The sequence below is a fragment of the Notothenia rossii genome, assembly GCF_949606895.1.
Source record: "Notothenia rossii genome assembly, chromosome: 9".
NCBI classification, from domain to species: domain Eukaryota; kingdom Metazoa; phylum Chordata; class Actinopteri; order Perciformes; family Nototheniidae; genus Notothenia; species Notothenia rossii.
The window spans coordinates 1,019,160-1,042,046 of record NC_136907.1 but is presented as its reverse complement, the minus strand read 5'-3'; the positions used below and the strand labels follow the sequence as shown (position 1 = coordinate 1,042,046).

General features: G+C 44.4%; 1 protein-coding gene across 12 annotated transcripts in view; it reads right to left on the bottom strand.

The window, feature by feature from the left end:
- Nucleotides 1-16: 16 nt before the first annotated feature.
- Nucleotides 17-22,887, bottom strand: part of nup98 (nucleoporin 98 and 96 precursor) — a 45,297-nt gene continuing 22,426 nt past the window's right edge. For all 12 annotated transcript variants that reach the window (XM_079649651.1, XM_079649657.1, XM_079649655.1 and 9 more), the window contains 20 exons: nt 22,561-22,651; nt 22,276-22,389; nt 20,241-20,379; nt 19,972-20,149; nt 19,724-19,867; nt 16,185-16,397; nt 14,716-14,833; nt 13,848-14,062; nt 13,562-13,731; nt 13,234-13,463; nt 12,043-12,303; nt 10,757-10,914; nt 10,476-10,616; nt 7,356-7,507; nt 6,599-6,820; nt 5,365-5,606; nt 3,860-4,014; nt 3,519-3,630; nt 2,533-2,721; nt 17-1,563 (listed from right to left, as the gene is read on the bottom strand). In XM_079649651.1, the coding sequence (XP_079505777.1) occupies nt 2,540-2,721; nt 3,519-3,630; nt 3,860-4,014; nt 5,365-5,606; nt 6,599-6,820; nt 7,356-7,507; nt 10,476-10,616; nt 10,757-10,914; nt 12,043-12,303; nt 13,234-13,463; nt 13,562-13,731; nt 13,848-14,062; nt 14,716-14,833; nt 16,185-16,397; nt 19,724-19,867; nt 19,972-20,149; nt 20,241-20,379; nt 22,276-22,389; nt 22,561-22,651 (3,237 nt within the window). In that variant the 3' untranslated portion in view covers nt 17-1,563; nt 2,533-2,539. The remainder of the gene's footprint in view (nt 1,564-2,532; nt 2,722-3,518; nt 3,631-3,859; nt 4,015-5,364; nt 5,607-6,598; nt 6,821-7,355; nt 7,508-10,475; nt 10,617-10,756; nt 10,915-12,042; nt 12,304-13,233; nt 13,464-13,561; nt 13,732-13,847; nt 14,063-14,715; nt 14,834-16,184; nt 16,398-19,723; nt 19,868-19,971; nt 20,150-20,240; nt 20,380-22,275; nt 22,390-22,560; nt 22,652-22,887) is intronic.

Below are 22,887 nucleotides of genomic sequence, written 5' to 3'. Positions count from 1 at the left end.
CAAAGAGATCCAAACATATCATGAAAAAAACTTTATTTCTACTTGACTTTATTAAAAAATATCAACAAAATGATCAGGAAACGTGCACACACACACACAGCAGTATCCATCCACACACACACCGTACACACACTCAGGACAATAAGCAGACATCATATAGTTTGTTTCTTGGCAAGCTGACAGTTATTCCACAACAAAAAACAAAAAACGACCAAACCCTTGAAGTGAAGAGTTTCCTCCGTAAAAACACTTCGTTAGAGATGATGAGGAACGCAGGAGAACAGAAACCACCTGGAGGGACTTTCCAAAAATATACAATATTTATATAATTACATGCAGAGGAATCTCCGGCTCTGTCCGGAGGAACCTCTTCACTTCCTGCTAATACATCACACACACACACACACACACACACACACACACACACACACACACACACACACACACACACACACACACACACACACACACACACACACACACACACACACACACACACACACACACACACACACACACCTGATTTACATTCAACACAATCTACAAAAATAGACCATTTTACACTCTGCATGTTGAGTCCAAACGCCCCCCCCCCACCCCGTTAGCTCGTCTTTAATAACAATAAGATAATCGTCTTTATTCACATATGGACACGTGAACAGATGCTACGCTAAGCTAGCTTCTTTTTTGCCAAATGTGAAAAAAAATGCAAACAAAAATACTGAGGAATAACTTTGTTTTGAAAAATCAATAATCAGCGTTTCTTTGGGGGTTAAATTACACGTGCTGCTGAAACACAGGAAGTACATCCCTTTACGGGGGAGGATTTCAAAATAAAACACTAGCAGGAACTCTGAAAAGACTCCAGCCGAGTGTGGACTTCATATTTCTGGTAGTTTTATTTTGAAATGCCAGTTTAGACACTTTCTTACTTCCTGCTGCCCATTGGTTACTCTTCATCTGTAATGTAACGTCTATTAAAGCAGAGATCCGGGTGTTCTGTCTCAAAGTCAACAGGATAGAATTTGAAGCTTATTTCACAACTAAAATGCAACTCAAACATAAATATCAGCGTGACAGTCTGGAGAGCGATTTTCAAAATAGAACAGAAACAAAGAACCAGTAGATTTCAGCCCAAAAAAAGATTAAAATGTCTCAATATTTGACAGAATGAGACTTTTTGCAGAAGTCTAGCGGGTCTGAACATGAAGAAATCTGTGTTGTGTCTTCAAAGTCTTTTAGAGGTCAAACAACCCCCAAATAAATCTGAATTGTTCTTCTTTCGCGTCCCATCAAAAGTCTAAACCCCCTCGTATTTGTTTTCTGATGTGTGGGGGTCCAGACCCTCGACAGAGTGGCGTAGTTTGGTTTACCTTCATATTAATTCAGCGTTATATATATTTGTAATAACTCTCCGGACAGACGAAGACGACGAGGAGGAATGACGGAGCTTTGAGTCCAGAAACATCCAGAGGAAACTTCCTGCCTCTGGTTTTGAAGTCTGTTCGAGACGCTGTGCCTCACTTCTTCATGTAGACGCTCTTATTGTGGCGGGGTGTCGCGCTGTCAAAGGAGGAAGGAGTATTCAGATTATTTACTTTACTACATTATCGTCAAAATACTTCATAACAAGTCAAAGTCCTGCATTTCAAATGTGGCTTTGGGCTGATAGGGATTAGTGCTAGAGAGAGACATCACCTCTGCTGAAGACGTGTTCAGATCAATAAGCAATCTGTCCAATCCAACTGATCCATAATCCCTATCAAATCTACATTTGGACATTTTGAGGGAAATCCAAATGTTGAGAATTTCAAACGCCGATTTTTTTCTCAAAAAATATTTCCCCCTCAATTCTTACTTTTTTCTCATAATCTCAAAATGTATTATTTTTATCAAAATTCTTACTTTTTCTCAACATTTAGATTTTTTCCTCAATTTCAAAAACAGACTTATTCTCAAAATCCCTATTTTTTTTTCATAATCTCAAAATTTAAATTTTTTCTCAACATGTTTAATTTTTCTCAAATTCAAAAGATTTTTTATCAAAATTCTTACTTTTTCTCAAATTGTTATTTTTTTCCCATAAAGATAATTTAACAAAATTGTTACTTTTTAATTAACATTTCAAAAACGGACTTATTCTGCAAATCTCCAAATTATGACTTTCTCAAAGGACTTTTTCTTAAATTCTTACTTTTTTCTTATAATCTCAAAATGTTAGAATTTTGAGAAAAAAAATTACATTTTGAGATTATATAAAAAAGTAAGAATTTAAGAAAAAGTCATTTGAGAAAGTCATAATTTGGAGATTTGCAGAATAAATTAGTTTTTGAAATGTTGATTAAAAAGTAACAATTCTAAAAATTCTTACTTTTTTCAATACATTTTAATTTTTGTAACAAAATGTCAAAATCAGACTTTGAATAATTACTGCACTTGAAAAGCATCCGGCAGTTTCTATGTGCTGGAGACTTTACTACGTTTCTATCAACATCTCCAGGACACCTCAGGACTAACAGTAGCTCCTCCCACCTGCTCCTCATTGGCTGAGCACCAGCTGCTGCAGGTAAGCCTGAGTGAGGCCTCTCAGCTCCTCCAGAGTGTAGTCCTCGGGCATCGGCAGGCGGGCGATGTGCGGCGCCAGACGAGCCAATGGGATGCTGAGCGGGTGCTGCAGACTCAGAACCACACGCAGGATGTTCGCCACGCGCTTAGCCATCTCTAAGGGGTCATACATTTATTTACACGGCGCCTTTCAGCACGAGGCAATTCAGAGTGCCTTACAAACATGAAGGACAATTGCTTTAAGAAATGGTGCAGCAGAAACAGTGGCATTTAGAAACACAAAGATAATAAAACCAATAACATGTTTACTTCATGAACAATGCATCCTCTGGTTATGCTGCTGCAACGCAAACATTTCCCAAACTGGGATGAATGAAGTCCTTCTGATCTGATCAGAGGCACAGGACTCAAAGTTAGTGCTCTTTAAGATGTGGATCGTTCAATTAAAAGCAGCCTGGATTTAGAAGCAGTCAGAGATGCAGCGGACCTGCAGGCTTCTGGGAGTTTGATCCAGATATTCTGGATTAACCGAGCTAATCGTCACAGTTAGCACGATTAGCTCGGATAGTTCACTGACCTACCTGACTGTGGGATATAAGAGACTTCCTGTTCTCTGCCATCTAACAAAGAAACGACCGCAACTCAACCGACTCATCTCCCTCTCTCTGTCTCTCTGATTTAAACACCCCACTGACCCTGCTTTATGACGGTCACTGTAGTTTAAAACAACAAATAAGGGGGGGGGGGGGATTCAGGTTATTTTCTAGATTTGACTCAACACATTCTCCCTCTGAAATATTGACCTGACTCTAGTTTCGTACAATTCTGTGATTAAACTCGTAAGTAACTGTTTGTGACTTTCTGTTTCTCTGACCCTCGTCTTCCTTTAGCTCCTCCCAGCTTGTCGGCCAATCAGCTGCTGCCGTTTACACAAAGAGGTAAGGAGCTCGTACCTGATTGGGCGAGGCGGTCTCTGGCACAGCTACAGGGCAGCAGCTCGATGCGGCTGCACAGAGACGTCACGTCAGAGTGGAGACGCTCCAACTCATATCCTGCGCTCTCCAGCTGGAACAACAACAACAACAACAACAGGTACGTTAGTGTTTACATTTAACACCACGTTACACTCTGCTACCACTCAGAGGGGGTAAGCTGTTAGATTGCACACACAGTGATGAGACCATGAATACAAACAAAAACAATAGGAAATGTTATCAAGTATAAATAAATGGATATTTATCTACGATGTTTACAAAGAGAGTCACGGTGCTTTCATGCCCGGACGGTTAGATACCTGCTGTATCCGCTCCAGTGTCTGGATGACCCGGATGTAGTCGAGGTACACCCCCCCCGCGGTGTCCCAGTCCTGGATGGTGGCGCTGCGTTCAGGGACCGCCAGACCCTCCAGGAACTCCAGCAGGAAGTTGTGGTTATCGTTGATGATGCAGTCTGAGGGGGGAAATGAATCAAACGTACCTCTTATCATTTTACTCCTGAAAGCAGGCAGCCCGCAGCTTCGTTCTTATAATGGATTTTATAGGGCTGTCAAACGATTAACATTTTTAATCAGATTAATCACAGCTTACAAATGAATGAATCAGATTAATCACCATTAATCACCATTGGAACTATGTCCAAAATATACCATTTCTTCATGTATATTGTTGTGGGAATGGAAAGAAGGCGGATATATCCATTTCACATACAGTATGTTTATTATAACATTGTTCTGTGTGTCAAAATGAAAGACAGCCCACACACCTATCACTCATCAAACCGTGGGGTCTTAATTCATTACGTGTTGATTTCTATCAAAACGTAATGTTGTATCGATGTATAGAGATGTACTACAGCAAAAGTATTCTCCGTCGGGACTTCCTGCAACAACACCACGCCGTTATCTTGATTCTGATTGGCCAGAAGACATTATCAAAGATGTTCTATTGAGAAGACGATCACTACGTGACAAAAGTTTTCAAAACCGTTTCTAGTCTTCAGTATTTCCAGACAAGTGGCTACTAAAATCAATCTTACTAACTGCTGTCTGTGCAATTTACTCAGCGCGAGTAGGCGGACTTTATTTTGCTTACTTTAACATCATTTCTCAAGGTGGGGCTAAGCCATTTCTTGGTATGGGTGTAGCCCAGCCATACCCTGGCGCTGCCGCTGGTGGGATGTATGGGGCGGGCCATTCTGCACACGCGTTGAATGCGTTAAATATTTTAACGCAATTAATTCAAAAAATTAATTACCGCCTTTAACGTGATCATTTTGACAGCATTAGTATTTTTATGTATTTCATTGTAGTGTGCTTTTATTACATGTACAGCACTTTGGCTCGACCAACAATTGTTTTTATATGTGCTATATCATTAAAACTTGATTTGATAAATGATCATAAGTTTAATAAAATAGGAGTTAACCATGAAGCTGTTAACATCTGGATGAAGATATTAAATGTGCAGTTTATCAGTTAATGTTTGCAGAAACTATTTGTGTGTCCCCGTCAGGAAACACTCTGCTTACCAAGCGAACAAGATGGACATTTAATATCTTCATCCAGGCTTGATAACCCCCTACTCCTCAACACTTGTTGGTTTGGAACAGACCTTAATGTGGAGGACCCTCCGCGAGAACGCGCCAACGGAGGGGCGGTTTGGAATTGGGTCTTAGTGTGAGAGTGTGTTAGTGAGTGAGTTTGTGAGTGAGTGTGAGTGTGTGAGAGAGTGTGTGAGTGTGAGTGTGAGTGTGAGTGTGAGTGTGTGTGTGTGTGTGTGTGTGTGTTAGTGAGTCTGTTACCTGAGGCCAGGTGCTGGATGAGCAACCGGTGGCACTGGCTCCAGGCTCCTGCTCTGTACAGGTGCAGCGCCTCCTGCTGGTGGGCTGCGTGCCTGCGGGCTCTGGTGGCTTTGGCCTGATGGATCCAGGTCTCTGGGAGCAGAAGCCTCTCAGTGAGGAAACGCTCCCTCTGCAGAGAGTCCTCCGTCTCCTGCAGGGGGCAGTAGAGCGCCAGCATCTCCTTCACCGCCCGCTCACGCTGCCTACGCACAGGAAACAGAAACACACGTCACACAGGAAACACACGTCACACAGGAAACAGGAAACACACGTCACACAGGAAACAGGAAACACACGTCACACAGGAAACAGGAAACACACGTCACACAGGTAACAGGAAACACACGTCACAGGAAACAGGAAACACACGTCACACAGGAAACAGGAAACACACGTCACAGGAAACAGGAAACACACGTCACACAGGAAACAGGAAACACACGTCACACAGGTAACAGGAAACACACGTCACAGGAAACAGGAAACACACGTCACACAGGAAACAGAAACACACGTCACACAGGAAACAGGAAACACACGTCACACAGGAAACGGGAAACACACGTCACACAGGAAACGGGAAACACACGTCACACAGGAAACGGGAAACACACGTCACACAGGAAACGGGAAACACACGTCACACAGGAAACAGAAACACACGTCACACAGGAAACGGGAAACACACGTCACACAGGAAACGGGAAACACACGTCACACAGGAAACGGGAAACACACGTCACACAGGAAACGGGAAACACACGTCACACAGGAAACGGGAAACACACGTCACACAGGAAACAGGAAACACACGTCACACAGGAAACAGGAAACACACGTCACACAGGAAACAGGAAACACACGTCACACAGGTAACAGGAAACACACGTCACAGGAAACAGGAAACACACGTCACACAGGAAACAGAAACACACGTCACACAGGAAACAGGAAACACACGTCACACAGGAAACGGGAAACACACGTCACACAGGAAACGGGAAACACACGTCACACAGGAAACGGGAAACACACGTCACACAGGAAACAGGAAACACACGTCACACAGGAAACAGGAAACACACGTCACAGGAAGTACGGGTTCAGGTTGTTTGTACCCTGTGTACTTGGTTTGCGAGTCAAAGACAGAGTCATGTAAACCTTTCAGTGCGCTACAGTCCAACAGGAGTCTTACGTGTGGTCGTGGATGTGCATCAGGATGAAGATGGCCATGTGCCAGAGGCCTTTGCTCTCCAGCTGAGCTGCGTAGCTGCTGTGCAGGAGGCCCTGGCGAGAGGAGCTCAGGTGAGTGTAGTGCAGCGCCTGAAGGACGCCCCACAGGTGCCAGCTGAGTCTGTAGTCCAGACGCTGCCAGGTGACGCTCAGAGGGTCGAGCAGCTGCTGCAGGCTGTAGTGTCTGGAGAGAGAGAGAGAGAGAGAGAGAGCGGGAGGGAGGGAGAGGGAGAGAGAGAGAGAGAGGGGGGAGGGAGAGAGAGCGCGAGAGAGCGAGAGAGAACGAGAGAGAGAGAGAGACATAGAGAGCGGGAGGGAGGGAGAGAGAGACATAGAGAGCGAGAGCGAGAGGGAGAGAGAGAGGGAGAGAGCGAGAGAGAGGGAGAGAGGACGTTATACATCAGAGATACATCTGCAGGTCTGCCCGTCGTGCACCAGCAGCCATGCCACGTTCAAAGTCTCTCCTTTCTTCCCTGCTCTGATGCTCCGTCTGAACTCTCCAGGTCCTCTTGACCATGTCTCCATTGAGTTGCTGCCATGTGATTGGCTGATTAGATATTCACATTGTGTGTTCATCTTTACAGTACAGAGATCTACTGTATAGGCACACCAAGAACTAGAGCTGTGCCCTGGATCCAGGTGTTCTGGTTGGTCTGATTGGGGTCAGCAGGTGTTTAGTTTACCTGTCCCTGTAGAGCTTCAGAAGGTGTTTAGTTTACCTGTCCCTGTAGAGCTTCAGAAGGTGGAAGCAGAGGTCGTGCAGAGGGCGTTTGGTTTCCTCCTCTTCCTCCTCCTCCTCCAGGTGAGGCTCCTCTTCCTCCAGGTAGGGGGGCAGGGGGGCCACGGCGTACTTCCCCCCCTCACAGGAGCCCTGCAGGGTTTAAACGAGTCACATTTAATAAAGTCCTCTGAGAAGAACCACAACATTGGTGTGAGTGCTGACGGCTGGCTGGAGCTAAACTACCAGGGCAAGTGGTTGCCTGGCAACCAGGCATCAGCTTTTGGTTGCCAAAACTGAAAATACAGTTGCCATTTTTAGACACCTTATATTTTAAATAATTAAGATACTACACAGTTATGCATCAACTGAATAATGAACATGTGACACAAAAGAATGTTCAAATGCTTTACAACAAGTAATTAACACAATGATTTGAAACTAAAGAGTTGGAAACATGTCCACCCTCAACGGCTGCTGGACTAAACACCAGTAGAGCAGCTGTTCTTCACAGATCCCTCAGAAAGGAATTCAGCAAGTCACTAGTTTCTTGGTCATCCGTTGTCTCCCTTTCTAATGTGGGTTCTCTTGACCTCTGTGCTGACCCCCACCATAGATCCACTGGCCCTTCAGCATTGAAGTCTTGACCTTTGTGCTGACCCCCACCATAGATCCACTGGCCCTTCAGCATTGAAGTCTTGCATTGGCCAGACTAATACATTTCTAATGTTAAATAAATGAAAACCATTCACAGTAAGAATTAGATATTAATTATTAATGCTGTAAGTTACCTTTAATAAGTCTAACTATATTTAACATGTGTTACCTTTTTGTAGAAGTGATTATATTTGTATGACAATATATTTCCTGTGGTAAAGTTTTGTTTTGCACTTTTATTTTGGTAGTAATAAAATCGGGACTCTTATTTTGAAGGAACTTTTAACGGAAGTGAAAACACAACGAAGCAGAATGTACATAGAAGCCTCATCCCAACACCCCTCCTCGACTCCTCTCTTCCCCTCCTCCGGGACTTGAACCGGAAATCGATCCAGAAACGCCATTTTGAAGGACGTCCCAATAGCTGAGATGCACACGGAGGAGTCGAGGAGGGGTGAGGGAGGAAGGGTGAGGGAGGAGGAGACGAAAGGGAGGATACACGCGAGCAGACTACACGGAAGTGTTTTCACTACTCGCGTATAAAAGCCCCGCCCCCACCTTCACAGCTGGCCCCGCCCCCCTCTTCACAGCTGGCCCCGCCCCCACCTTCACAGCTGGTCCATTTCAACAGAGGAAAACCCACAACTGGAAGATGAGTGGAAAAGCATCACATAAATGTCTAAGTGCTCACAGCTCCGTGGGAATTATTATGTTCATTTCTTAAAGGCTTCACATTACTATGATTATATTTGTATTTAAATGTAGGCTATTTACACCAAAACGGAACACAAAAGCAGGACCAACCATCATACATTGAATTCCTTGACTAACAAGAGAAAGATTCATTTAAATAAATATCTAACCTGAAATGTTCCGTTTCTAAAGAGTTACTCAGTTCAGCCCGATGAGAGGGGATACAGCTGAGCACATGTCATCATTAACAGACGTTGTTTAAGAGTGACGTTTGAGTGAACGAGGAAATCCCAATGAATACCTGAGGACTCCTCTGTCCTCGCGTCACCTCCTCGTTTCTCTCGCTCGCATCTTACGGAGGCGGAGCAAAGATGCAAGGAAGGGAGGCGAGTGAGGGAAAGGAGGAGTCGAGGAGGTGTATTGGGATGAGGCTAGAGAGAGGCGAAGTCCCTCCCTTTCCGGTGGACCTCCATGGGACCTTATTTCGGAAAAGTGATGTATTGAAGTCAATGGAGAGAGAAAGATTATCTTTGGATCCCGTTTGAATTACACATAAGATGTTTGTCAATTTAAAAGATCATTTTTCCAGTCAAAAAAATTAAAATGTGTCGTAAAACTGTGAAGTAACAAAACATTTTTTTGTGAAGCGCTCAATGAACTACAACTCTGGTCTTGCACACGTCACCAACACCAACATGGCCGTCACGTTGGCACACTTCACCTCTTTCTTTCAGAATGAAGTGATAAGTGTTAAAATAGGTGAAAATCTGTAAATCTGAAAGTGTGTGCATGTTGAGCTGCACGTACACACAAGGGGAGCTAGTCGGTTCATTAGAGCGTAAGGGACCGGCTACACAAGGTTTCGGAGAGTAACACGAGTGTAATGTGTAACGTTAATGTACTCTGGGATTTGTAGTCTTTCTAGTTGCGTATTTTTCATAGTCTTATATTTCAACAGTTTTACGACAAACTGTGACTTTTTTTTGACAGGGAAATTATTTTTTAAGATTCACAAACATCACATGTGTAATTCGTGGCACAATTCAAACGGGATCAAAAGATATACGTTTTCTCTCTCCAGTGACTTCAATACATCATTTTTCAGAAATAAGGTCCCATGGGGCGGAAGTAGATGGGCGTGACTTCGCCTCTATATATTTCGCCTCCCAAGACTTTACACATTTCCTCTTTGCTTTTCGTTCGGGTTCATCTTGCGTTCATCAGTTGAATCACTTTGAACATTCGTTTGAGATGTTGACGGGTTGGCTGAACTTTTTACCCCACAGCCAAACAACTTCATTTGCTTCGCCATTGGTTGTAAAACAAACACACGACGCACCGCGCACGCGAGTAAACGTGCATGGCTTTCTGGCTCCGTAATCACACCGACGCCCGTGCAACTTAAGCCTCAGGTTCCGACTGGTCACAACCATAATTAAATATCACTCGGAACACATGTAGCTGTTTGCCACTGATGGAAACCAAAGGCCAAGAAGTGGTTGACATTTTTTCTGAATGGTTGCCAATGGCAACCTGGCAACCGTTACTGTCGAGCCATGACTACATTTAAAATAAGTTTAAATGTCTTTAGAGAGATAAGACCTGTTTTATTATTAAGAAATATTTTTACTTTTTTTTTTTAATGTGGGCTTTTATTCAGAAAATCCAGCTCTTTTTTTTTTGACAGAACTTTCCCATTGAAAGAATTGAGCCAAACATTGAGATGTTTTTGAATGTTTTGTGTAAATAATAACAGAAAGGTAAACCTTACCTCGAAGGCAGCCTCGTATCCGGACAGAGCGTCGGCCACGGAGGAGGTGGGAGGGAGCAAGAACCAGAGAGAGACCCCGATACACCGCTTCCAATCCAACTCGGAGAACACGTTCACTGACGAATCAGACGACTGCCACACCTGAGAGGAGAGAGAGAGCACAGGTGAGCCACTTCATCCACAGCAACAACACCTCAGACACAAGAGTGTGTGTGTGTGTGTGAGAGAGTGAGAGTGAGTGAGTGAGTGAGTGAGTGAGTGTGTGTGTGTGTGTGTCTCACCCCTCTCCCTGACAGCAGCGTGTATATCTTCAGTCTCTCCTCAGGAACGTAGCTGTCTGTCTGAAGGCTCCTCCAGTCGTTCAGCTGCAGAAACAGCAGCTCTCTGCAGTCCTGAGACCCCCCCGCCTGGGAGAGGAGGAGCGAGAGACGATGGTCTCCTGGGGGGGAGAGAGAGAGAGAGAGAGAGAGGGGGGGAGGGGGAGAGAGAGAGGGGAGAGAGAGAGGGGGGAGAGAGAGAGGGGGGAGAGAGAGGGGGGAGAGACAGAAAGAGAGGGGGGAGACAGAGGGGAGAGACAGAAAGAGAGGGGGGAGACAGAGAGGGGGGAGACAGTATATTCTTTATGTTAGAAACTAAATATAACTTTATTAAGACATTTTAAAAAGGCAGCAAACATTAAATTAAAAAAAGTGATGTTTGTGCTTTCTTGTCTTTCTCAAGACGTTTGAATTACCCCCTCCTCATGATTTTAAACCCATATAGATATATTCCTCCTCCTCTTCCTCAATAGCCGCGTTCACACCGCAGCACTTTTCCCACTTTAGTTCAGATGTAGTTCCAAACTGTCGCGTTCACACCAAAAAGAGCCGGAACTCAAATGAGCTCATCAGAACCTCTTCACCTTCTTTAGAATACCTGAGAGCAGCTATTCCGTGGGAGAGAAAGGTTCCTATGTCTGATTGGCTGGGCGGATTGCAAACCACGCCCCGTAAAACTCCATAAAAGTTTTGTGAAGCCGCCATTTTATTATCCTCGCATTAGCATTAGCATTATTAGCATTAGCCCAGCGCAGAAACCTAGAGAGAGTAACTTATGGCAACACAAAAGAAAACATGGGAGCGGTGGAGATGAGGAGGTGTCGGCGTTCTGGTGATCTACTCTGAAGGCTTCAGTAGAAGCTGCTGGGGGTCCTAGCAGCTTCTACTGAAGCCTTCCCCAACTCCGGGGACTTCCGGCCGGGGACTCCAGGTGGCAGTATACGCCGTGAAGTGGTTTGCGGTCTGCCAGTAAACCCAAAGCAGAAGAAGAAGAAGTGACGTCAGCGGCTTCATTTGATAATCTTCCCTCAGGAACTAATTCCGGTGTGAACGCGATCTGGACTTAGTTCATGAGAACTAAAGAGCCTTGTCTTTCTTCTTCTGCAACGCAAACATTTCCCACATTGGGATAAATAAAATACTTCTTATCTCCCCCTCTTCCCCCTCTTCCTCCCCCTCCTCCTCCTCCTCCTCCTCCCCTTCCTCCCCCTCCTCCCCCTCCTCCTCCTCCCCCTCTTCTTCCTCCTCACCTTGGCTCTGAGCGAGACGGCAGGCTGAACTGATCTGGTTCCCCGTGAGGAGGCTGAAGATGGCGTCGGTGTGTCGGTGTTTCCCAGCGAGCGCCACCTCCTCCTCCACGCGAGAGGAGGCTCCCCGGGACAGCCAGGAGGAGAAGGTGTTCCTCCTCTGGATCTGCTGCTCGTACTCGCTGATGTCTTCCTGTTCGGAGCCCAGTCGACCCCACAGGGCCTCGAGGAGGCTCCAGACCTCCGACCAGGGGCCCAGCAGCGCTGAGGACACAGAGGGGGTCCATTTAACATTTAGGGTCATTTAATGATGTTGTAGGGGGGGGGGGGGGGGGTTATGAGTGGGAAGGACTAGCTTTGTTCAGTGTGTGTGGCCCAGGAAGCTACTGTCACTACATTCAGTGGTTTAGAGCAGAGGTGGGAAGTAGTGGAGTACAAATACTTCCTTACTGTACTTAATTATATTTCTCTGGTATCAGTACTTTACTCCACTACTTTCTGACGACGTTTGGTGGCGTGATCATTATTATTTAGAGTCATTGCGTGCCTATTGATTTGAACACGATCCGTGTATCCATCATTTCCTGGTCTTCTCTAAAGAAGAGGGACCAATGAAAACGTTGTCATGTTGCCGTTGGTCACCATGGAAACATTCATTAGCTAACAATGACATTATTGTTCTATTAATATAAAGGGAAGTCAGGTACTCTTTAAAACAGCTGCTAGTTATGGGTACTTTTTACTGAAGTACATTTCAAAGCCTCTTTACTTTGACTTGAGTAAAGAAGTTTAGTCAGTACTTCTACTTTCACCAGAGTATTTTAAAACACGAGTATCTGTACTTCTACTCGAGTAAAGGATGTGTGTATTTCTACTCGAGAAAAGGATGTGTGTACTTCTACTTGAGTAAAGGATGTGTGTACTTCTACTCGAGTAAAGGATGTGTGTACTTCTACTCGAGTAAAGGATGTGTGTACTTCTACTCGAGTAAAGGATGTGTGTACTTCTACTCGAGTAAAGGATGTGTGTACTTTTGCCATCCCTAGTGTAGAGTAACTAAGTACATTTACTCGAGTATGGTACTTCTACTTTAACCCCAGTACAGGATCCGAGTACTTCTCTCTCCTCTGCTAAACTCGATGTAATCTCATGCATCTCACTTTGAGTCTTGTTTACAGTTCCCCTGGTACTCACGCTCAGCGGCCCCCCTGCTGCTCAGCTCTCTGATCCAGTCGGAGTACTGGTGCAGCGCCTCCACCCCGGGGCGGGGGGTCACCAGAGGGCAGGGCGAGCCAGAGGGGGTCTCCACGCTGCTGTTCATCAGACTGATCTCTAGGGGGCGCTGCACATCATCATCATCCTCCTGATCCTGACCCTTCACCTCCAGCTGCTCAACAACCACCTTATAGCAGCTCTCCATCAACCTGCAGGGGCACCGAGGGGGGGGGGAGAGGGTGAGTGAGGGGGGTGTGTGTGTGTGTGTGTGTGTGTGTGTGTGTGTGTGTGTGTGTGTGTGTCTCACGGTCTGCTCCTGGCTGATGGCAGGAAGCTGAACTCATTCTTTGTGGAGCTGCTGGAGTTCTTCTCCTCGGAGCTGACCCTCTCTCCTGAGTGAACCAGAGTCCAGCCGGGCCCCCAGCCCACTCTGAAGGACCGCCCTCTGAAGAGCGCCGCGTCCATCAGCAGAGACCCCTACACACAATTAGAGAAACGTGTAATCAATTCAAACAAAGATGTTTAAATAACTAGATTGGAAAAAAATATAGAAAATGAAATGTAATGAATAAATAGTAATAGAATACACATACCTTCCCCTGAGTGATGGAGTCTTTGAGGGGCACGGGGCCCCCGAGCCTCCGGACCCCCACGGTCCTGACGGAGGGCTCGGGGGGGCGCTGGGGCAACAGGAAGCTGGAGGAGCCGGCCCAGCGGGGGGGCTCTGAGGAGGCAGGGGGAAGGGGGCGGGGCGAGTCAGGGAGAGGGAACAGACCGGAGGAGAAACGAGCCTGAAGGAGACCCCCCACTGAGGAGAGAGAGACATTATATTGATTAGTATGAGAGAGGAAATAACAAATAGGAAGTGAATGAGAGTGAGAGTGTGTGTGAGAGAGTGTGTGAGAGTGTGTGAGAGTGAGTGAGAGAGTGAGAGGGAGAGTGAGTGAGTGAGTGAGTGAGTGAGTGAGTGAGTGAGTGAGTGAGTGAGTGTGAGTGAGTGAGTGTGTGAGAGTGAGAGAGTGAGTGAGAGAGTGAGAGGGAGAGTGAGTGAGTGTGAGAGTGAGTGAGTGAGTGAGTGAGTGAGTGTGTGAGAGTGAGAGAGTGAGTGAGTGAGTGAGTGAGTGAGTGAGTGAGTGAGTGAGTGAGTGAGTGAGTGAGTGAGTGTGTGAGAGTGAGAGAGTGAGTGAGTGAGTGAGTGAGTGTGTGAGAGTGAGAGAGTGAGTGAGTGAGTGAGTGAGTGAGTGTGTGAGTGAGTGAGTGAGTGTGTGTGAGTGAGTGAGTGAGTGTGTGTGAGTGAGTGAGTGTGTGAGAGTGAGAGAGTGAGTGAGAGAGTGAGAGGGAGAGTGAGTGAGTGTGAGAGTGAGTGAGTGAGTGAGTGAGTGAGTGTGTGAGAGTGAGAGAGTGAGTGAGTGAGTGAGTGAGTGAGTGAGTGAGTGAGTGAGTGAGTGTGTGTTTGTGTACCTGACGTTCTGCTCTGAGGCAGCACGATGCGAGGAGAAGAGACCTCGGAGCTCTTCATCACCGCCGGCTCCTGGAACATGTCCTCCTCATCTTCAGCGAAAAGAGAGGCCTTCATGATCTGCACAACAACAACAACAACATCAACATCAACGCTCTTATTCTGAAGGAACTGAGCACTTCCTGTCTGCTGTGTGACAGGGACATCCTCTAGACAAGCGCTATAAAAATGAAACGTATTATTGTTATTCTGACCGAGAGTGTGTGTGTGTGTGTGTGTGTGTGTGTGTGTGTGTGTGTGTGTGTGTGTGTGTGTGTGTGTGTGTGTGTGTGTGTGTGTGTGTGTGTGTGTGTGTGTGTGCAGGACTAAAAGAACGTGTTTGATTCAGCACAGATGCGGCGACTGCAGGCCAAATCCATTAATGCGGCATATGTTGTTGTATGCAGGTTATTCTTGGTTTTAGAATGAATTCAGTGATGGTGTGTAACACAGACATAATAAGTAATTGGATAGTGTTTCTCAAATGAAGGGGAAATAATGAAAGAAAGTAATGTTTTAAGACTCAGTGCGAGTTCTTACTTTCTTCCTTTACTTTGCATTCTTCAAACACACAGACATTGCAGCTCATGGTTTCAGGTCTTTGTGCAGCCTCTCAGCAGGAGAGCGATGTGTTGGTGAACCTTTGTTTCCTCCTGACAGCTCACTTAAAGGTATACTCAATTCAATTAGCATGACCTCAGTTACATATAGTATTGCCAAAGCTCTGTATAGTTGCAACATCTATACAAAAAAAATATATACACTCCCCCTTGTGGCCAAAGGGGGATACAACTCGTGTCTTCAGATGCTTGAGTGCAGCAAAATGTAGCTCAGTGACTATTTTGTCAACTAAACATAAAGAATACATATTTTAGTAAACGGGACGTTACAATCTCTGCACATTAACTCTATATGTGCCTCTGCCATGGGGCCAAAATGAAACCAAATAAAATAAACAATGTAGGGGTTGCTTCTTCTCTGAACTTCTTGCATCCCTCCATATCAAATAAAGCATAAACTAACACATGGTCGTGTTCACTGCACGATCTATTTCACACACAACGATGAACACGTGGTGATATACAGTTTGCTCCTGGAGACCAAGGGAAGACAGGCTGCTCCTGTTTTTCAGCCTGTTATCATTTTGATAATTAAACATATATATTCTTGTCTGTGGTTGTTTTTGCGTTCAGGGCATACAAGAGGTGTAACAAGTGCGTGTGTGTGCATGTGTGTGCGTGTGTGTGCGTGTGTGTGTGTGTGTGTGTGTGTGTGTGTGTGTGTGTGTGTGTGTGTGTGTGTGTGTGTGAGAGCGAGAGCGAGTGCGTGTGAGAGCGAGTGCGTGTGAGAGCGAGTGCGTGTGAGAGCGAGTGCGTGTGAGAGAGCGCGTGTGTGTGAGTGAGAGCGAGTGTGTGTGTGTGTGCGATCTGACCTGCAGGGTGTGTGGGTTGATGCCCAGCGAGGACATCATGCAGCTGGATGATGACATCACTTCGTGCTCGTTGGGAATCGAATCGTCCATCGTCTCCTCCGTCGTCTTCTTCCCCTTCGGCAGTTCCTCGTCATCATCACCTCCCAGCATGCTCTCTGTCGTGATGTCGGCCATGACGCTGTCCAGCTCCGGGAGGTCTGACACCGCGGGGGACTGCGGATAGAGACTCATCATCATCACTCTCCTCCCCATCATCATCACTATTCTCCTCATCGTCTTAATCTTCATCACTATCATCATCATCATCATCTTTTTACATGTATATAGAATTTTTGTACAACTTTTTATTGTTTATTTTATTATATGTGTTGCCATTTCTACACTGTTACTGCTGAGCATGACAACACCTTTGAATCATCTTCATCACCATCATCATCATCGTCTTAGTTCAAAGAGGTTACAAATATATATTTTAAATGAATCTCTAACCGTTGGTATTTTACTTTAAGCAACCTCAGATTTGATTAACTCAAAGCAGACATTTGTAGATGCTCCATGTATTCATATCTGTGTCCACGTGAGCAGTTCTTTCCTAATACTCTTTTTCTTATATTCATTTATACTGAAGCTTAAAAGGGAGGGGAGGTAAGAACGCAGAAATAAAGAACGCAGCCGAAAACAATCTGCCTCTTCCTTCAGACTTCCTCACAGAGCCCCTCCTCCAACACACATGAACGCTCACATGACCAATGAGGGCACGAGATGAGTTTGTGCACAGATGGAAGGCTGACAGGCAGGTAGGCCGTCCAGTTACTTTAGCCGGCTCAGGTGATTGGTCATTGCTTCCACAGATGAGATATTTGTATATATTTATTGTCAAAGCATTTAATGTATTCATTGCTATCGGGATGTTGAGAGCATTCCATGGAAAGTAAGTGTTTCTGAAGTGAAGTACCTGCCAGGGATGACAGCGATTATTCGAATATTCATCACAGTCTCCATCATCAAAAATTATTTTTAAAAATGTATATATTTTTTTATTATTATTTATGTTTTCTTTTTTTTCCTGGCTTAGTTTCAACCAAAATACAGACTAATGCTAATAATAGTATTAATAATTGTAAATGGCCATTGGTCAGACCACCAGTTTGTTTTCCTGTAAACTTGGAGGAAGCCAGCTGCGGTGCGTTCAAAGAAGAGTTCGAAATGTACGGCCTATTGTTGTAAAGTGCCATTGCCTTTATTTGAAGATGTGCGCACGTGAAGTAAGCTATAATCGATTAATATTCGTCTGGGCTGTCCGATTTTCCTCAAGGTCAGTTTCTGGCATCCCTATGACATCCCCCACCTTTAACTTATAATCATAATAATAATAATAATAATTGATGGATTAATTTCATTACGGTATTTGAGCTTCATAACGCTGCATCAGCAGAACAAACGCTATTTCTTTAGCAAAAGGTGCGGCGTGCTTCAAACACGTTCCCCTCCACTGGTTTCAACCAAGCACTAAATTAGATGTTTTCCAACCAAATACGGTTGAACTTACACTTCCCCATATTCATTTGTAAGTAGATTCGAAGAGACATGAGTTCCTGACTGCCGCTAGCTGAAGCTTGGTTGCTAGGTTACTAGCTGGGTGTTCTGCGATAAGGGGCCGGGGGAAACAAAGTTAGTGATTACTGGTTCCATGTTGATTTAATTCAATACAGATTGTTGGGGGGAACTGAAAGGCTCTTACCGTCCTGGTTACTTTGCAGCCCGGACATTTCCCCCAAAACACATTGAGACGCGATCTCAACACAGAAGCACCTTTCAAATCCCACCACTTTGAAGACCTTCTAAATCATATTTAAGACCTTTCTTATTTTGGTCATATTTAAGACTTTTAATTCTGATTATCATATTTAAGACCCCGCGGGAACCCTGAGTAATGAACTATAATACCTCCGGGACAAACGCTACACACCAAAGATTAAACTCCATTACTTTATTTTCATGAGCATTCGTACAGTTTGTTGGGACCACACATCTCTCAACGTGCTGAACACATCTGACTTCAGAATATAAAGAACAACAAACCTAAACACCGTTACTTCCCAGATTGTTATTACATCTGTAACAACATTAAGACGCTTCCTAACATGTCTCTACTCCGGTTAAAGAATTAGAGTAAAGCAAATCAAATACCTTTCCTCTTGTTTTTGTGACAGAGTTCATCCTGTGAACTAAAAGACAGAAGACATTTCCCCCTCCTCTAATGCAGACGTCAAACACGCAAAAAAACTCTGATGTACTTCATTTTTCTTTCAATGTATTTACAATCTGTGACGTCTAGTATACGGTCACTTAAAAACATATATACTGCTATTACCATGATGCGCTATTTGTTTTTTTAATTATTATTAACGTGTGCCGACTTAGTTTGTAATATTTAAGTTTATTCTCTGCACTTTATCTGCTGGTAAAAGCACTCAATAATCTTATTTCTCATTTTAGCTATGAGTGAGAGGCTCCTTTAAAGCTGCAGTGTGAAGAGGTTTTTCAAAATAAAGGCAGCTAGCAGTTTACGAGTGAAAGGCTCCTTTAAAACTGCAGTGTGAAGGGGTTTTTCAAAATAAAAGCACGGCACATTATGAGTGAAAGGCTCCTTTAAAGCTGCAGTGTGAAGAGGTTTTTCAAAATAAAAGCACGGCAGATTATGAGTGAAAGGCTCCTTTAAAGCTGCAGTGTGAAGGGGTTTTTCAAAATAAAAGTACGGCAGATTATGAGTGAAAGGCTCCTTTAAAGCTGCAGTGTGAAGGGGTTTTTCAAAATAAAAGGACGGCAGATTATGAGTGAGAGGCTCCTTTAAAGCTGCAGTGTGAAGGGGTTTTTCAAAATAAAAGCACGGCAGATTATGAGTGAAAGGCTCCTTTAAAGCTGCAGTGTGAAGAGGTTTTTCAAAATAAAAGAACGGCAGATTATGAGTGAAAGGCTCCTTTAAAGCTGCAGTGTGAAGGGGTTTTTCAAAATAAAAGCACGGCAGATTATGAGTGAAAGGCTCCTTTAAAGATGCAGTGTGAAGAGGTTTTTCAAAATAAAAGCACGGCAGATTATGAGTGAAATGCTCCTTTAAAGCTGCAGTGTGAAGGGGTTTTTCAAAATAAAAGCACGGCAGATTATGAGTGAAATGCTCCTTTAAAGCTGCAGTGTGAAGGGGTTTTTCAAAATAAAAGCACGGCAGATTATGAGTGAGAGGCTCCTTTAAAGCTGCAGTGTGAAGAGGTTTTTCAAAATAAAAGCACGGCAGATTATGAGTGAGAGGCTCCTTTAAAGCTGCAGTGTGAAGGGGTTTTTCAAAATAAAAGGATTTGTCAACTTTTATTTAGTTAATCTATCTATATACGTAGATGTGATCATTTTGTTATACTTGATGAATATTTTCTTAAAATGCAAAAAAATAAATAAGAAATGCTCCTTTAAAGCTTGGTGGGTCAGTGGTGGTGAGGATGATGATGGTGGTGGTGGTGGTGAGTGATGAAGGCAGGCTGCTCTACCTGCGGCTGGGCGGGGGGGAGCAGCTTCTGCAGACGCGAGGCAGGAAGTGACATCATCGTCTTCAGCTTCTTGGGGTCAGATTTGAGCGGCACTTCCTCCTCTTCGTCAGAGTCCTGCAGGCCGTACTTTGAGAAGTGGGCGACCTGAGGGAGATTTAAGGATTTAAATTAGAATGATAAACACAAGGCTTTAAAAAGGTCTGTAGCTCTGTACGTATGGCAATGAAATATGACTGAGGGTCTCTGACCTCGAACACCCAGGAGCCGGTCTCCGTCCTGTACTCCAGGAAGCGGGCCCCCTGCCTGCGCGAGGCCTTCTCCAGCCGGCCCTCGTAGTTCATCTCCGCCAGACGCTCCGGGCTGCGGATCTGAGCGCACGACGTCTTATCGTTGGGCCAGACGCCGTCCAGAGTCACCTCCGCCTTCCTGAGGGGAAACAGAGAACACATACAGGGTCAGAGAGAGACAGGTGGGGACAGGAAGTGGATGAACAGTTCAGATAGACCCCGCCTCTCACCTGTTAAGCCCCTCCCCCTCCGCGGGCTTGTTCTTGTCGTCGGGGTAAACGATGACCTCTTTGCGTCTGAAGTGCACGATGTCGTCCAGGTTCAGCCCCGAAGCGTTCACCTCTCCGGGGAAGAAGATGGAGCCGTAGCCTGAGGGCGAACAAGGAGTTTTTAATATATATTTTTCTTCTTTAAAATAAAATAAAAGTTTGCCATCAGGTTGAAGATGTGGTTGTTCTTGTATTTGAATGGTTATCAGGGTTCCTGCAGGTTTCACCAACTCTAATGAAAGACTTTTTAAGAACACTTTGAATAGAATTGAAGACCTATTTCACAGCAAGGAAGTACGAAGGAAGATGGCTTTGAAAGAAGAAACACGTCCCATAAGTACTTTCAAAGTAAATGTGTTCATGCTCAACATAAGAACGATGACTGAACATAACTGTGTTAGACAACAAGAGAGTGTGTGTGCGTGTGCGTGTGCGTGTGCGTGCGTCAAGAGCTATATGCAGAGCTCTGCTGCCTCGGCTACAATCTTTCATCGTTGCTGTTGTATGATTGGGTTTCTGACTGCCACTAGCTGAAGCTTGGTTGCTAGGTTACTAGCTGGGTGTTCTCCGATAAGGGGCCGGGGGAAACAAAGTTAGTGATTACTGGTTCCATGTTGATTTAATTCAATACAAAACAAATTGTTGGGCGGAACTGAAAGGCTCTCACCGTCCTGGTTACTCTGCAGCCCGGACATAAACACATTTACACGCGATCGCTTCACAGAAGTACCTTTCAAATCCCATCACTTTGAAGACCTTCTAAATCATATTTAAGACTTTTGGAGACCTTCAATTTGGATGATCAAATGTAAGACTTTTTAAGACCCCGCAGGAACCCTGGGTAATGTTGTATTGTTTTGTAAACGTACTGTTCAATGTATCATAGGTCCAATTTATAGTCGCTTGATATTTTGTATATTAAACGTTTTTAGCTTGTATCGTCAAAATGATACTGATCCTGTCTGTTACGTGTGATAGCACCATCGGGAATGCTTGGAATTTTGCTGTGTAGTGACGATAAAGGAATCGAATACATTTTAAGGGTGGCAACCAAAACATCTATAACGAGGAAGCGGACGAGCCAAGAGGTTCCGACGGAGGGAGAGTGGGTGGACGTTAGGGCTGCACGATATTGAAAAGAACTGACATTGCGATATTCTTTTCCCCTGTGATATATATTGCGTATTTTTTAACTATATTTAACCGGATGAAGGATTCTAGTCACGGACGTCTGGATCTTAATGGTTGACTCATCATACCTTAACTCATGATCTAACAGGTCATGATAATGCAGGTTGCTTCCCCTCAAATAAGGGGGTTCATCTGAAAATGAAGGAGAGTGGGGTCCAGAAGGGATCCAAGAGATGAAACATTAAACTATAGGAAGCTTCATTCTCACATTAGGGAACTAACCTACGTGACCAAATAGGTCATTTCACTTTTTATTCCACAATTAAAACCTTTTTTGTGCAAATAGCAGCAAAGTAGTGGACATCTTTTAAACAACATTATAGAAATAAAATTAATAACATCTATACACCAGCCTCAGAGCCTGCATGTCACTCACTCAAGCACCCCTGACATGAGAGCCGCGCAAGTTTTCCTTTTGTAGCAAGCAGCAAAATAATTGTAACATGACGTGTTTGAGTTCATTTACTGCTTAATATCGAACGCCAGAAAAAAAAGTTTTAAAAAAAAATGTAAAAAGAATAAATTTAAAAAAAATCGATATTGCGCATATCGCGGTTATCGCAGTTATCGCCATGACACGGTATATTGTTCAGCCCTAGCGGACGTGATTCATTAGATATATGTAATGGTAAACTTGACATATGCACGGAGACCACAGAGTGAAAAGAGGTGGAAGGGATGCTGGGATTTAGCTCAACTTGAAATAGGAGGATGGCTGAATGACTGTTAAAGAGATGAAGAACCCGATGTGATATCTTTTGTGTTCCTATTTTTCTTTTTCAACGCACAGGTGGAAGACGTTTACCTTTCCTTCCCACGGTGAAGTTCTCCACCAAACAGTCTCTGTTTCCATCCACCATCTCTGCCAGGTCCTCCATGGAGGGGATGGTGTAGTAACCAACGCGGTTCAGAACGATGCCTGTTGGGAGGATGATTGATTTGAATACTATTCTAATCCTGAGCTGAGCTTGTTCTGCTCTCCATGTCACTGTGGAGACATCTCAGTGCCGGACAACACACTCAGCATCCTCTAGAACAGATAACATGCATAACAAAACTCTTTAAGGATTATGATAGTTTAGTGTCTGACCTGCAGGGTGAGGAGGCTGCTGCTCCAGCTGCTCTTCCTCTTGTTCCTCCTGCAGAGACTCCTCACACGCTGAGATATCATCGCTGCTCACCTGGAAACAGAGAGAATCAGACCAAATGGGAGTAAACAACAGACAACATGAGAGTGAGTCAAAATCTGGCAAAATTAACAAAATGTAAAAATAAAAAGACAGAATAGCAGAATACACTCTTTCACCAATGATTTTCAATGACCTCTCCATGACCTTTACCTCATTTCCTTTGACCAAAACAATAACTCTTTCTCAGCGACCCACTGAAAATGGTTTATTTTAACATAAGGTCTGCA